The sequence below is a fragment of the Nylanderia fulva genome, unplaced genomic scaffold (assembly GCF_048542155.1).
Source record: "Nylanderia fulva isolate GAGA-0341 unplaced genomic scaffold, ASM4854215v1 Scaffold362, whole genome shotgun sequence".
NCBI lineage: Eukaryota > Metazoa > Arthropoda > Insecta > Hymenoptera > Formicidae > Nylanderia > Nylanderia fulva.
Window position 1 is genome coordinate 923 of NW_028190436.1, and position 17,260 is coordinate 18,182.

The 17,260-nt window shown below is 27.5% G+C and overlaps 1 protein-coding gene across 1 annotated transcript; it reads right to left on the reverse strand.

Moving 5' to 3' along the window:
* Positions 1-5,395: 5,395 nt before the first annotated feature.
* LOC114944418 (uncharacterized) lies at positions 5,396-15,688 on the reverse strand (the record flags this gene model as incomplete). The annotated part of the gene is made up of 14 exons (XM_029320300.2): positions 15,322-15,688; positions 14,935-15,048; positions 14,769-14,855; positions 14,558-14,605; positions 14,346-14,396; positions 14,132-14,182; positions 13,917-13,964; positions 13,703-13,753; positions 13,489-13,539; positions 13,322-13,402; positions 8,577-8,705; positions 8,282-8,362; positions 7,343-7,675; positions 5,396-5,671 (listed from the first exon to the last, which is right to left on the reverse strand). Coding segments are annotated over exons 2-14 (1,393 nt in total), but the record flags the coding sequence as incomplete, so codon positions are not given.
* Positions 15,689-17,260: the final 1,572 nt, after the last annotated feature.

Here is a 17,260-nt window from a genome sequence, read left to right on the forward strand (position 1 = left end):
AAGAATAATATAATACTTTCAACATTTACACGTATTCCAAAACGTGGTTAAATTGTTATTACATGTTTAATTTAATGTTTGCTTAGAAATATGTCGCCGTATTAGTTTAACATGATCCAAAACATAAATCTGCGGAACAAAATTGGATTCAAACGACGAACTTATGGGAACTGAATTTTGTTTAATAATTTTAAAAATTATTTTTCTCGTGATGGACAAATATCTATCGAACTAGTGAATCAAACAGACTTAAAAATTTAGGTCATCTATTGCCGAAAAATCGACGGATCGGAAACTGCTATTCGGCTGTTATGTATAGACCTGAAATCTACCAATTGAGCAAAACAATATAATTCTTACAGCGTTTACGCGTAATTTCAATACCTGCTAAAGCTGTTATATGTTTCATTTAATATTTGTTTAGAAACATGTCTCAGTATTAGTTTCACGTGATCCAAAACGTTAATTCTGCACATCGGTTTTAGTTAATCTGCGAAACGAAATCGGGTGAAGAAGGGAAGAATTCATGGAAACTGAATTTTGTATAAATAATTTTAAAATTACATCTTTTCCTGATGGACAAGTATCTATCGAAATAATGAATCAAACAGACTTAATAATTTAGGTCACCTGTTGTCGAAAAATCAACGGATCGGAAATTTCTATTCGGCTGTTATGTATAGACCTAAAATCTAGCAGTTGAGCAAAACAGTATAATTCTTTCAGCATTTACGCGTAATTCTAGTACCTGCTAGGCTGTTATATGTTTCATTTAATGTTTGCTTAAAAACATGTCTCAGTATTAGTTTCACGTGATCCAAAACATTAATTCTGCACATCGGTTTTAGTTAATCTGAGGAACGGAATCAGATTCATATGAAGAATTCATAGAAATTGAATTTTGTGTAAATAATTTGAAAATTCCTTTCTTCCAGATAGACAAGTATCTATCGAATTAATGAATCAAACAGACTTAAGAATTTAGGTCATCTATTGTCGAATAATCAACCGATCGGAAACTGCCATTCGGCTGTTATGTATAGACCTGAAATCTGCCAATTGAGCATAACAGTATAATTTTTTCAGCGTTTACGCGTAATTCCAATATCAACTAAAGCTGTTATATGCTTCATTTAATATTTGCTTCGAAACATGTTGCAATATTGATTTCACGTGATCCAAAACGTTAATCCTGCATATCGGTTTTAGTTAATCTGCGGAACGAAGTCGGGTTGAATGAAGAATTTATGGAAACTGAATTTTGTATAAATAATTTGAAAATTACATCTTTTCCTGATGGACAAGTATCTATCGAAATAATGAATCAAACAGACTTAAGAATTTAGGTCATCTATTGTCGAATAACAACGGATCGGAAACTGCCATTCGGCTGTTATGTATAGACCTGAAATCTACCAATTGAGCAAAACAGTATAATTCTTTCAGCGTTTACGCGTAATTCTAGTACCTCCTAAGCTGTTATATGTTTCATTTAATGTTTGCTTAGAAACATGTCTCAGTATTAGTTTCACGTGATCCAAAACATTAATTCTGCACATCGGTTTTAGTTAATTTGCGGAACGGAATCGGAATCAAATGAAGAATTCATAGAAACTGAATTTTGTGTAAATAATTTGAAAATTACTTATTTCCAGATAGACAACTATCTATCGAATTAATGAATCAAACAGACTTAAGAATTTAGGTCATCTATTGTCGAATAATCAACGGATCGGAAACTGCCATTCGGCTGTTATGTATAGACCTGAAATCTACCAATTGAGCAAAACAGTATAATTCTTTCAGCGTTTACGCGTAATTCCAATATCTGCTAAAGCTGTTATATGTTTCATTTAATATTTGCTTCGAAACATGTCGCAATATTGGTTTCACGTGATCCAAAACGTTAATCCTGCATATCGGTTTTAGTTAATCTGCGGAACGAAATCGGGTTGAATGAAGAATTCATGGAAACTGAATTTTGTATAAATAATTTTAAAATTACATCTTTTCTTGATGGACAAGTATCTATCGAAATAAAATGAATCAATTTAGGTCATCTCTTGTCAAATAATCAATGGATCGGAAACTGCCATTCGGCTGTTATGTATAGACCTGAAATCTACCAATTGAGCAAAACAGTATAATTGTTTCAGCGTTTACGCGTAATTCCAATACCTGATATAGCTGTTATTTGTTTCATTTAATGTTTGCTGTGAAACATGTTGCAGTATTAGTTTAACGTGACTTAAAACATTAATTCTGCACATCGGTCTTAGTTAATCTGCGGAACAAAAGCGGATTTAAATGACAAACTTATGGGAACTGAATTTTGTTTAATAATTTTAAAAATTACTTTGTCTTGTGATTGACAAATATCTATCGAACTAATGAATCAAATGGATTTCATTTCGGTCTTGTCAAAAAGTCAACGGTCTGATAACTGCCATTTTGCTGTTATGTATAGATCTGAAAGCTGCCATCTTATAAGATCTTTAATATTTTTGGCTTTCTAAACACTATCGACGTACTTTACAAAGCTCTTCTTTTGTATGTTTCTTTATGATTTATTTGAGAATGTTACATTATTAGTTTAAATGATCTATGATGGGCAAATCTCTATCAATGTAATTATTTAAGGAAAATTAATATTATTTAATAAATTTAAGGAAAATAATATTTTTTATTATTATGAAAATGTTTAACCTGTCTATGTTTAATTTTAATAGTCTGTTTCTTTGCATTGAAGTCTATAATATGCTAAAATGCTCACTAATACATGAAAGAGAACGGACTGAAAGAGAAGAAAATTTATTCCATTCTGTTTTTTTTAATATTATGCTAGAGAAAAAAAAGGAATGTATCATAATTAATCAAATATGAATTTAAAAAGGAAATATTTAATTTAAGAGTTTAACACGGCTCTGTAATATAAATATAAATTTAAAGTGTAAGATAGGCAACAAGAGCCAATTGCGGAAGGCAGCGCGCTATCCCAACGAAACTAAATTTTTTCGTTAAAATTAAATATCTGTGCACAAGGCACCAAATTTTTACTTGGTCACTGCCAAGATTTAAAATATGAAATAATCTCATATTTGAGATTTAATTTCAATAACCCTTTAACCCCCCTACGGAAATAAATAAATGCAAGAGAAAAATATAGATCCGAAAGTCGCTGAATCGGAAATCGAACCCGAGACCTTTCGCTTGCCGGGCGACTGCTCTTCCAACTGAGCTATTCAGATCCCTTCGATTCTATACTTTTCTCTGTTATATCTATAATAATGTTGATAAACAAACGCCTTTAAGCCAGCGTGTATAAGTTAAGAGTTTAACACGGCTCTGTAATATAAATATAAATTTAAAGTGTAAGATAGGCAACAAGAGCCAAGAAATATTTAATATTTTTTTTGTGTACAATTTCTTACATTGTACTTAGGATTTCAGCGAGTAATTTAATTCTTTTTTTTATATATTATTATTCTACCCTTTTCTATGCAATTCTTTTTTAGTATCCGCATTTCTAAGTCTTTTTTTTTAGGCAACAAGAAAGACGATCAAATATTTAAATCTTGACCCTGAATAAAACATATATGTATGTACTTTTAAGAATTTGGGAAATATGAGATATTTTGAGATTGTAAGTAAATTATTAATCAAAATATTAGTAAATTAGTAATGTATTATATATCTTATCGTATTTTATCGCATCTGTTACAAGGTAAAAGTAATCACTAAATAATAAATAATAATATTAAACAATAATTAATAAATATTTTTCATAAAATTTATTATTAATACACACTCAAAGTTGTATTTCTTTTTTTGAGGTAATACATTATAGGGATTTTGTTATAACAATATTTTATAAAATATAATTTATTTGTTATACCTATCACATAACAATGCATTTTAACTTTTTCTTAATACAGTCTTATCACTTGTATCAGTTTTATATAGCACTTTAAGGAAAGAATCTTTTAATATTATAATAGTTTGCAGATTTAACAACAGAAAATATTGTACTACATTGTACTGTTTAACATACATCAAAATCTCATCTGATATAAAATTTTTCTATTAACTATAATACATTTTGTAATCTTATATCTATTACAACAATCTCTTCATAATACTGTAAATTCTTTCATAGTTTGGAATACCAGAATCTTTTTTTCAAAACTAAATTATTGCTTAACATACTAATAAAAAAGACTAAAAGTTTAGCCACATATATTATAACAAAATTTGCATATAAATGTACTTAAACTGTATTTTCTTAGTTATAGTTAAAACCAAATTACAAGAAACTTAATTTTATCATGTTGTATAAAATTTGTGCAAAAAACTTTTATTAAGCACGTTAATATATTTAAAAATAAAATAAAAATTGATAAATTTTTTATTTAAATATTTTTGAGTTAAGTAATTTTATACTTCTAGTTATTATTATTTTGAGAATATTTAATAATAATTTATATTTAAATTTATATTAAAAATATTTCTGGGAGGATAATATATTATGAAAATTAATTAAATCTTTGGAATTTTTGTTTTACCACTTATAATATTATGAAGCCATGTCTTTATCTGCGGCACTGTGCGTTTTTGTAGACATGAATGTTTTTGTCTTAAAGTCTCAATATCTCTTCCAGATGGTAAGCGTGATTTTTCTATTTCTTGAGAAAAATCTGTTAATATTATTTGAATTTCTTTTTGCGTCCATCGCTTCCTTTTAGTTGGCCCAAATGGTGATGCTAGCAATTATATTATTAATTTATTGAATAACTTAGTACAGCTAATTATTATATAAGAAACATATGTATAATTTATAAAATAAAATATTAATAATATAAAATGTTTACTTAATATGCAGTCCAAAATCAAATGCAGGAAAGATTATTAGCTCATTCTTGAAATCATTTTAAAATAAAAATCTTATGATATTAAAATCTTTAGGCTAAAATAGTTTTTAAATGAGAAGCATTTAAAGTTATTCAATCATCTTTATTATTGTACGATGTACAGTGACTGTACAGTATACAGTTGACTGAATAGCGCAATGACTAGCTAACTTTTAATGTTTTAAAACTTATTATAGCCTCGATATTTTGTTATAGGATTTTCATCTCAAAATGATTTCAAGAATATGCTAGTAACATTTGATACGTTTACTCTAGGACACTTTGCATATTAAAATAATGTTAAAGTTATTAGTTAAGATAAATATTAAAGAAAAGGTTATCATTTTAGTAATTGTAATAATTACAGTTATTATTTTTTTATAGAAAGAGAGCTATTATATATTATTAATATATTATAAATGTAACAGAAATTACAAAATAAAAATTTTATTATATAATGCAAAAAATGATTTAAAATATATGCTTACTGCTTTGTTTTTTCTTAGGTGTTTTTGATGATGGTATATTATTATTAATTTCAATATCATCAGAATGAGAGGATTCAGATGAGTCATTTAAATTCTCAGAAATAAGATTTTGCTCAATTTCTCCATCTTCATTGTCATTTTCCTCATTAAAAATAGCTAGATTTAGAAGTCGGGAGAATCTTGGAATATCTAATTCAGGAATTGACTGTCGATAATGCGATTTGTGTATGCTTTTATCATGACCCATAAAGTTTGCCAACTCTGTAACTTCCGATTCTGAAAGATTAAGTGTGATGCATTTTGTGGCAATATGTTTTCGTAGTTTGGTGCCTCGTAAAGTAAGAGGTTTTGCTGCTCCACATTTTGAAGAATAGTCTCGCATAAGAATGCACGCTTTCAAATGCTTATATCGATGTTTATCGTATCCAGGAATGCCAAAAAGGTAAGGGTTTTCTGATTTTATTTTTGCATTTAATCTATGTTGCAGTAATAATTTGATGCAATCTTGTAATTGTGAATGCAACAATACGGGAACTGTACGACCTAGTTTACCTCTAATATCAAATGTAACGAATTTTTTAATAGCCTAATGCAACAAACAGAAAAAAATACATAAAAGAAAAATTATTATAGAATAAATATAATAAAAGTATTATAAATTTTATGCATTAAAATTAATAAAATATAAATAATTTAAAGGAAGAAAAATATAAATTATTAGATATAAAATATATTTTAACGCAATAATTTATTTATTTAATAATTATTAAAATAATATTACCTCTTTTCCAGACTCTGATAATGAATTGTACACTTCAGAATCTGTGTGTTCTCCTACACTTTTAAAACTTTTGTAATCTTCTATTAGAACTTTTTCTATTTCACCTGCTCTTCTTCTGTTATAACTTGCATAGAAATAAGCGTAACTTTTAATAATTCTAACCATGTACTGTAATTATAAGATTTAAGAAGCTCACTATACAATATGTTTCTTTCTTCTTTTAAATAATTATATAATTTCTGGATATCCTCCATATCTGGTAATTCAATTTTATTATGTCTTTTATTTTGCGTTACAGTTTCCTCTGCTATTTTATTTATTGTAGCTCCATAATCTTCTTCTAAAAGTTTCAAGAAATTTTCTACCTTTCTTAAACCCTCATTATCATCTTTTTTTATATATTCAGTACATAATATGTTTCCTAATTTTTTTAAGAGCGTACCAAGTCGTGTAGCGACAGACGGTGTTTTAAATTTATTAGTATCAGGATTAAATTGAGCTACATCTTTAGCAGCTAAAATGCATGAATCATAATTGCACGGTTGATATATTGAGGCAAAATTAGTGATATTTGAATTAAATTTCTTAATAGAAATTAAGTAACGACCTAAAAGTCTTAATTCTGCTCTTATCATATCATGGTGGCGTTGATTCCTAAATTTATTACATAATTTATTTGCGCGAAGTATCACTAACTCATCATATCTTATTATTCTACACACATTGTCATCTCTCATAATTGGGAAGATTACTTTTCTAACCATATCACTGGCTTTAGTGTGTATCCGTGCTTGTACTTTTCTACCAAGTACCATAACATGTCTGCCAATACTTCTTTTGTTACAATTTTGAAAGTGATGTCTTACATTATTTTTTGTATAAAAGCCCTTACACTTTGGACAACAAATATATTCTGATGCAAGTTTGTTAATTTTCGAAGGTCTCCGAGATACTATCAATTCTCCTGTATTAAACTGCGAACTAGTATTATATATAAAATTACTTTCTTTTCTAATAGTCTCTATGATGGCCTTTCTTTCTGAATTACCTAAGAAAAATAATATAAAAATAAAAGAAAAATAATATAAACATTTTTTAATAAAGATATGTATAATGCAACATTTGATTCAAAATGATGTGTATAGATTATTATATATTATATTTACCTTTAGGAAGCAAAATAAATTTTTTTACCTCTTCCTCATTTTTATGAACAGTCTCTAAGTGTCGTGCAAATTTAGTTTGTAATTTTTTGCAATACTTGCAAAAATATTTTTTATTTTGTCCTTTCTCTTGAGATTTAAGCACAATAAGATTTGTATCATCACAATTTGCTTTTTCTTCATATTTCGAGGTATTAAGACTATCATTTGTAGTATTAGACTTTTCATTTTTATCAAAGCTTTCAGAAATAGAAATATTTGATTCATCATCTGAATCATTGGAAACATCATAATCTGGATCATTATTGTAATCCTCACTGTCTTCATAAATATTGTCTGAAATCAAAATGTATAATTTTTGATGTAATACGTAATGAATATACATTAATATGTTATATTAATGTATAATAGATATATATATATATATATATATATATTAATGTGTAATAGATATATATATATATATATATATATTATTTTCAATATCAATAATTATATCAAAGATGCAAAAGAGAAAAATAGAATACTTAGAATACTTAAAATACTTAAAAATAAATTTCAAAACTATTATACATGCTATATGTTTATAGAGAGCTTTCTATAATATTATTAAAGTTATGAAAATTTTTAATTGTAATTATTTATAAACAGATACCTTATAAGTTCTTCAAAAAGTTCAATAAAATAAAGAATTTAATCTAATTTAGTAAATTATCTGTTTGATTAATTTATCTTTATTTACATATAGTTCTTAAGGATTTTTTAAAGATTTTGCTCGTGTATCTAATATCAAAACTTTGGCATGACATTATATAACAAAATATACATACATATTAATCTATTAATAATACATTATATTAAAATAACCATATTATGTTCGTTATAAAATTATATGTAACAACGTTTAATTTGGAAGCAAATAGATATAAATTGTATTGTTACCTTGTTGATTAACTGTTGTTATTTGACAAAGTTTTAAAGTTTTATTTTGAATATTGTCTTCTGCAACGTTAGAATTAATACCTACGAGAATAAATCATAATAGATTAACTAGTACATACATACTAGATTAACTAATTAGCAATAATTTTTTAACTATAATAATTAAATAAAAGAAGTTTCTCTCTCACACATATACACACTCTTTTGTATAAATTCATTATATCCATACAATTTATGTGACATATGACCACTCTAGTTTACATAAAAACAATTAAATTATTATACAATACTTTACCATTGGAGTCATTTATTATTTCTGTCACTTCCTTATATTGAGCATTTATTTCTACTAAAGTAGTAAAAGATGAATTCAATATATGTTCCAAAGAGATATCCTCGTTCATAGAAAAATTAATATTTAAATCTAAAAAATTATTAAAATTCATGATAAATTTGCTTGTAAATTAAAATATTTAATTAATATTGTAATATTAATTAAACAAGTTAACTTCAAAATGAAAATAATAAACTGAATATGAATTATAAATATTATTTTGTAGATAGGCTGTTTCTTCTTTATTTAAAATTTAAAATTTCCAAAAATTTATTCAAAAATACAATTGTAACAAAATTAGTATCATTATTATCAAAAATGGATATAGAATATTTATAACAAAGTGATAAATATAAGGCCAACTTATCGAGCTGAATATTCGAGATGTTCAGTCAACTACCATTTATTACATGTATAAATTATAAAACTACAGTCATTATATTAAAACTAACGCAAATTACAATCATTCTATAAACGTTTCGACCGCACGCGGTCTTCTTCAGTATAATTATTGAAATATAAATTCTTACAATTCACATAATATCGAAATTTAATTATAGTTTTATAAATCGCAGCGCCTACGGAACGGGTTAATTTCTCGCATATTAACGATGAAACTATCCGAGATCTGAACAAAATCAGGGATCATATCGAGGCGAACATTGTTGGACAGGACGGATTGAAACACGCGTTAATTACTCAAAAACTCTTGATTCTGAATAACTATAATTAAATTTCGATATTATGTGAATTGTAAGAATTTATATTTCAATAATTATACTGAAGAAGACCGCGTGCGGTCGAAACGTTTATAGAATGATTGTAATTTGCGTTAGTTTTAATATAATGACTGTAGTTTTATAATTTATACATGTAATAAATGGTAGTTGACTGAACATCTCGAATATTCAGCTCGATAAGTTGGCCTTATATTTATCACTTTGTTTTCAATATACGAGCGACAATTGTATTAATTTATTTTTAATATACGCTGGCCTTACAATGCGTCAATTTAACACAAAACGGACTGATTACTATTTTAATTTTAATTTTATTCATAGAGTTTTTGGAAGAATAACCGCAGATTATTTTAAACAATGGATTAATGCGAATTACTTGTTAATAAGAGCGAGAGCAAAATTGGAATTTTTAAGAAATTGTAAAAATGGCGATATTTTTCCTACACATTTAGAAGGTTTTTGCCGCATTAAATTTAACGTTTTTCATCACAGATCGATCAGAAGACTAGATAGTATGTTGTACAAATTCAAAACAAATGCGATGAGCATTGAAATCTTTGATTTGCATAGACAGGTAGAGTCATTACAAAATAGGATTTTTCATCTCACCAGCGGGTTATTTAATCGTTTACCTGTACTCGCGTGGAATAGAATTTTCGAACATCATAACATTGCTTTTAAAAATTGCCACAACAGATTGGTTACTGCACACGAAAAGAAATTCAATTGGCTTAAGAGAAAACAACAGTATAAGTATATCAACAGCATCAAACCTATAGATATACATTGTTCTTTACATTTTGAAACTTCACAACCGACGAAAATATCACAAAATTCTCTCAGGGCAATCACTAATGATGCCAAGGAGATCAATATACACATAGAAGCCAATAAATTTCTCAATGATACAATTAACCCTTTGGAAAATACTAATAAAAAATGGTTTGTTAATCTTTCCAACACAGACATTCCGCCTAACGTTTCTAATCTGTTGCAAATGGGTGATAAATTCTGTCTTCCGAATATTAGTAAAAAAACAGCGATACATGAATTCATCAAGGACATAGAGAGTAATAGCAAACGAAATAATATTAATAATCTCACAACAATCAGAAATATCGCGGTTCCAAAATTTGCACAACTTCTGAACACGAAGGATAAAAATGACGTAAGTCAACAAAAATTACTTGGTGCACACAGAGATTTAATAAAATTTTGTAAAGACAATCCGAATGTTCTATTCACACGCGCGGACAAGGGTAATGCTACGGTGGCAATGGAAAGATCTCATTATATTAACAAAATGGAAAACGTTTTAAAAGATGTCAACACTTACACTATTGTTAAAAAAAATCCGTGCAAAAAAATAGAGAACGATTTGAATGATTTGTTGAAGAGATGGCTTAAGGAAGATTATATTTCAAAAAACGAATATTATAAATTACGTTGTAGTGATTCTCTCCTTCCAAAAGCGTATGGATTACCGAAAATCCATAAGGAAAACTATCCAGTTAGAATCATAGTTTCATCGGTTGATACAGCTCTATACTCGCTGGCTTCGTTTTTACAAAACACCTTACGAACTAGTCTACCCAAAGCGAAAAGTGATATTAATAATAGTTTTGATTTGTACAGCATATTGTCTGGTAAAAAGATTGATGAGAATGATAGGATGTTTTCCTTGGATGTGGTGTCTTTGTTTACGAACGTTCCTCTGGATCTTGCGATTGACGGTATTAACGATAGATGGGATCACATTGGAATAAATACTAAAATACCGAAAAACGAATTTTTGGGGGGTATAAAATTCATATTGACTTCTACATATTTTACATTTGATGACATAATTTATAAACAGACGTTTGGGACCCCTATGGGGTCACCGTTATCACCAATTATTGCAGACCTGGTTATGCAAGATCTTGAGGATACAGTTCTCAAAGCGTTGAATTTGGAATGTTTGTTTTATTTTCGTTATGTGGATGACATAATAGTGGCCACCTCTATGACTAATATGACTCAGATTGTGAATAATTTTAACAACTATCATGAAAGACTTAAATTCACGGTCGAACAAGAGGTTAACCATAGCTTGAATTTCTTAGATTTATCACTTAAAATTATTAATAACAAAATATATATAGACTGGTATCAAAAAGAAACCTTCTCAGGAAGGACGTTATCATTTTATTCAAACCACCCACTATGCCACAAAATAGGAATAATATATAACCTTGTAGACAGATGTCTATTGCTATCACATCCACTATTTTTTAATAAAAATTTGGAGTTAATTATTAATATACTCAGAAGCAATGGTTACCCTCTTGATCTGATTTTTAACAAAATTAATCATCGGATAGAACACATCATATCTAAGGGGAGCATTATAGAGAGACAGGCCAACATAGAAAGAACAAAAAGTATAAGAAATGACTCGGTCAATAAAAAATTCTTTGTCATTCCGTATATAGATGGGATCTCAGAAATGATTGTTTCCTCGGTAAAAAATAAAAATTGTATGGTAGGGTATAGATGTCTCAACAAACTGGATAATATTATTAAAGCGCAGAAAGATAAAACTAAACATCCATGCAATTCGAATGTGGTTTATAAGATCAGTTGCAATAATTGTAATGCATCTTATGTAGGCCAAACAAAGAGGCAATTGCAGACGCGAATAAAAGAACATAAAAATAATATTAGGTTGGACTCAACGAAACATTCAGTAATTTCTGAACACATAATAAATGAACATCATACTTTTAATTGGGACAATGTTAAGATCATGGACAACGAAAATAATTATTATAAAAGACTCATTTCTGAGATGCTACATATCAAGGAACAAAAAAATGGACTAAATTTAAACAAAAATACTGAGTTACTTAGCAAGTCGTATTTTGATATTTTGGATATATTAGCGAACAAGAAATAATAATAGGACAAATAGGACATTAACGAGTAAAACATAGATATTAGATCATATATAAACACGCACGCTCTCCGATCAAGTAGAGTTTAAAATGAGCTGTCTTTCTGTATTGTTGGTTTGTTATGTGTCATCCTTAATAACTGTTAATAAGTAGCAAAATTATCAAGAAGAACGATGATAGGTAAGCATACTACCAATTGTAGGGGATACATATTATAATTTGGACATGCGTTGATCGGTAATTTTTTATAAATCGCAGCGCCTACGGAACGGGTTAATTTCTCGCATATTAACGATGAAACTATCCGAGATCTGAACAAAATCAGGGATCATATCGAGGCGAACATTGTTGGACAGGACGGATTGAAACACGCGTTAATTACTCAAAAACTCTTGATTCTGAATAACTATAATTAAATTTCGATATTATGTGAATTGTAAGAATTTATATTTCAATAATTATACTGAAGAAGACCGCGTGCGGTCGAAACGTTTATAGAATGATTGTAATTTGCGTTAGTTTTAATATAATGACTGTAGTTTTATAATTTATACATGTAATAAATGGTAGTTGACTGAACATCTCGAATATTCAGCTCGATAAGTTGGCCTTATATTTATCACTTTGTTTTCAATATACGAGCGACAATTGTATTAATTTATTTAGAATATTTATATTTATATGTAATAATGCTTAGAAAAATTAATATTTAAATCTAAAAAATTATTAAAATTCATGATAAATTTGCTTGTAAATTAAAATATTTAATTAATATTGTAATATTAATTAAACAAGTTAACTTCAAAATGAAAATAATAAACTGAATATGAATTATAAATATTATTTTGTAGATAGGCTGTTTCTTCTTTATTTAAAATTTAAAATTTCCAAAAATTTATTCAAAAATACAATTGTAACAAAATTAGTATCATTATTATCAAAAATGGATATAGAATATTTATATTTATATGTAATAATGCTTATCATGCAGTTAAACATAACATTTCAATATTTAAATTAGTTATATTACCTGTATTATCAATTGTTTTATCATTTAGTATTTCAAAAAGATTAGTTTGAGAAATACTTGGTTGAACATCTAAAAAATGAACTAATACCAAATAATGTTATTATTTTTCTGTGCATGTTATTTTTATGAAGAAATAAGTTTATATAAACATGAATCAAAACGCATACCTTGTTGATTATTTTTTTCTGGAGATATTTCAGAAATATTTGGTTGAATATCTAATAAAGGAACTATAATTATTCCAAATGATTGATAATTAATATTTTTATGAAAAGAATATTAAATAAAAGATAGATAAATATCTCAACTACATACTACTTTTCTACGCATATTACTTTTATGAAGAAATAAGTTTATATAAACATGGATCAAAGCACACACCTTGATGATTACTTTTTTCTGGAGATATTTCAGAAATATTTGGTTGAATATCTAAAAATGGAACTATAATTATTCCAAATGATTGATAATTAATATTTTTATAAAAAAAATATTAAATAAAAGATAGGTAAATATCTCAACTATATGCTACTTTTCTACGCATATTACTTTTATGAAAAAATAAATTTATATAAACATGGATCAAAGCACACACCTTGATTACTTTTTTCTGGAGATATTTCAGAAATACTTAGTTGAATATCTAAAAAAGGAACTATAATTATTCTAAATGATCGATAATGAATATTTTATTAAAAAATCTTAAATAAAAGATAGCTAAATATCTCAGCTACGTATTGCTTTTCTACGCATATTACTTTTATGAAGACATAAGTTTATATAAACATGGAAACATATCAAAGCGCATACCTTGTTGATTACTTTTTTCTAGAGATATTTCAGAAATATTTGGTTGAATATCTAAAAAAAGAACTATAATTATTCCAAATGATTGATAATTAATATTTTTATAAAAAGAATATTAAATAAAAGATAGGTAAATATCTCAGTTACATACTACTTTTCTACGCATATTACTTTTATGAAGAAATAAGTTTATATAAACATGGATCAAAGCACACACCTTGATGATTACTTTTTTTTGGAGATATTTCAGAAATACTTAGTTGAATATCTAAAAAAGCATAAATAATTATGGCAAATGATTGATAATTAATATTTTATGAAAAAATACTAAATAAAAGATAGGTAAATATCTCAGCTATATGCTACTTTTCTACGCATATTACTTTTATGAAAAAATAAGTTTATATAAACATGGATTAAAGCACACACCTTGATTACTTTTTTCTGGAGATATTTCAGAAATACTTAGTTGAATATCTAAAAAAGGAACTATAATTATTCTAAATGATCAATAATGAATATTTTATGAAAAAATCTTAAATAAAAGATAGCTAAATATCTCAGCTACGTATTGCTTTTCTACGGATATTACTTTTATGAAGAAATAAGTTTATATAAACATGGATATCAAAGCGCATACCTTGTTGATTACTTTTTTCTAGAGATATTTCAGAAATATTTGGTTGATTGCTTTTTTCTATATTTCTTAACAAATTAGCATCAATATCTAAAAAATAATTTGTATATTTTTAGAAGAAATAAAATTGATATAAAAAATAATATAATGATATAAAACTTTTTGTCACCTTCATTACTTTCCATAGAACTTGAAGTGATACTTAAGTCGATTTGTTTTAAATATATTTTTGGTATATTATTCCTCAGATTTTTAGCAATTTCTTCAAGAGCCATATAACTTTCTTAAAACAATATTTGTATACAAAATTATTACTTAACAAGTATTATCCAGTAAGTAACAGTAATATAACCTCAATGTTATAATTTCTCACTAACTGTTACATAGATAGAAGGCATATTACATTGTTGCAGTTACAATAATAGTCAGTAGAAAATTATAACATAGATGTTATGTTATTATTTAATATTTAATGTAATTTAGTTAGTATTTAATGTTTACTGGATACATAGATATAATTACATATATAAAATTTTACATAATTTTATCTACTTACTACTAGATATTATCCATCCTCTGGTTTTTCTTTTTTTTTTTACGCATTATTTTATAATTATTTTTATTTTTGCTCAAAGAATACATTGTGTAACACTGTGTCTCACAAATTAAAAGAGGTTATTTTACTATCTATTTCTTAGGCTGCATTCAGAAACTACACTCAAAACACAGTGACAGCTATAACGCGGCAACACTTGCTACGCGGCAAAAAACGATGCGATAGTCAATCAACTTACAATTTTTCCATTTATTTTATTTTTTCCATTTATTTATTTAGTATTTATTCTTCTAAGATCGACACTTAGGCCCGTATTCATAATCCGTTGTTATATTTAAGATCATCTTAAGACCTCGTTCAATCAATCAAATGGCCGCATAGCATCTTTTGATTGGTTGAACGATGTCTTAAGACAATCTCAAATATAAGAACGGATTATGAATACGGGCCTTAATGAGTTATTAGAAGTTCGTAAGGTCTTAATGAATTATTTAAATCACATGGATGTATGAAAAGCAAAAGTATTAAAAGATCTGGCGCAAATGATAGGTTTATATAATATATACAGTAAAATGGTAGTTTACAGATCAATTAGTTTTTAACAAAAAAATATCAAAATGTTTAAATATTGATCTTATTTTAAAACATCTTTAATTATTTTTCTTTAAAAACATACTAAAATTATAATTTTTACTTAATTATTTATTTATATTTGCAAAGATGTCTAACGGCAGTTTTAAAAACATATATAGCAAAGTTGATTAAAAGACTATATATTTACTTTATATAAGATTAATCAAGTAATTAGTACTGTAACTAAATTGTTTATAAATATATACAACATATATAAAGCTTATCTTGTAAATAATAACAATTAAATGTATTTAGTATAAAATTTTTATATTTATTGGCAATTTTAAGGACTTTATATAAAGAAATTAAAGAATGGTAGTTTTTAGGACAGTTCCTAAAACTGCCGATAAACATATATGGCTTTCAGGACTGACTTGAAAACCACCAAGAGTTCTCAAAACTGCCGATTTATACCAAAAATCGTCCCGAAAGCTACCTCTTGACATACATATATATATATATATATATATATATATATATATACTTACAATCTCGGTTCCTCATATCTGACTCCTCCATTTCTTGGTTCGAATCTGATTCCTGGAGATGCTTATACCATCTCTCAACATTCTCAAAACACCTCGAATGATCTTTTACCGCGTTCTCCATTTTTTCGATGTCTGGCACTTATTCGCACTTGTAACCTCAGTCTATTTTCGCTGACATTTGCAGCAATCCCTGATCATCGGTGCTGGACCGTCAATATGCGTTCGCATCCACGGCCGATTGTAGTGTTTGAGGCAGCGACGATATGTCTGAACCTCCGGATCCGTCTTGATATGCTCCGGAAGCTTGTCCCACAAATGTTCTACGAAATAGCCGCACTTTTGCAGTAAAACAATCTTCGGAATATATTGCAACTGTTCGGCACTTAAACTGAGAATGTCGGAAGCACTTGAAAGTATTACAAACATTTTGAATGAAGAGAGCGTGCGCTCGCCAGTGGTACTATGGCCCGGCAGCTGCATCGGTCCTCATTATATATCCCGATCATCCCTTTGTTCGTGGGGATGATGATGCAATTGTTAATTCGCGAGAAATATTTATGTGATATCTTATCTTCGGAGAAAATTTAGATATCGCTGATAATTCTTAGAAATACATAGATAAGGCCGCCATTTCATTTCACCCCGTCGGATCGACACGTCGCGCAAACATGTCGCAACCTGTATGTATCAACCCGCTTGATTGTCGGCAAACCTTTTGTTCTTAATAATTCGCAGAATTATCTTATCTTATCTTCGTTCGGAGAAAATTTAGATAAAGAAACGCAACCCCCTTAGTAATAGATATCTGAATGTCGGCG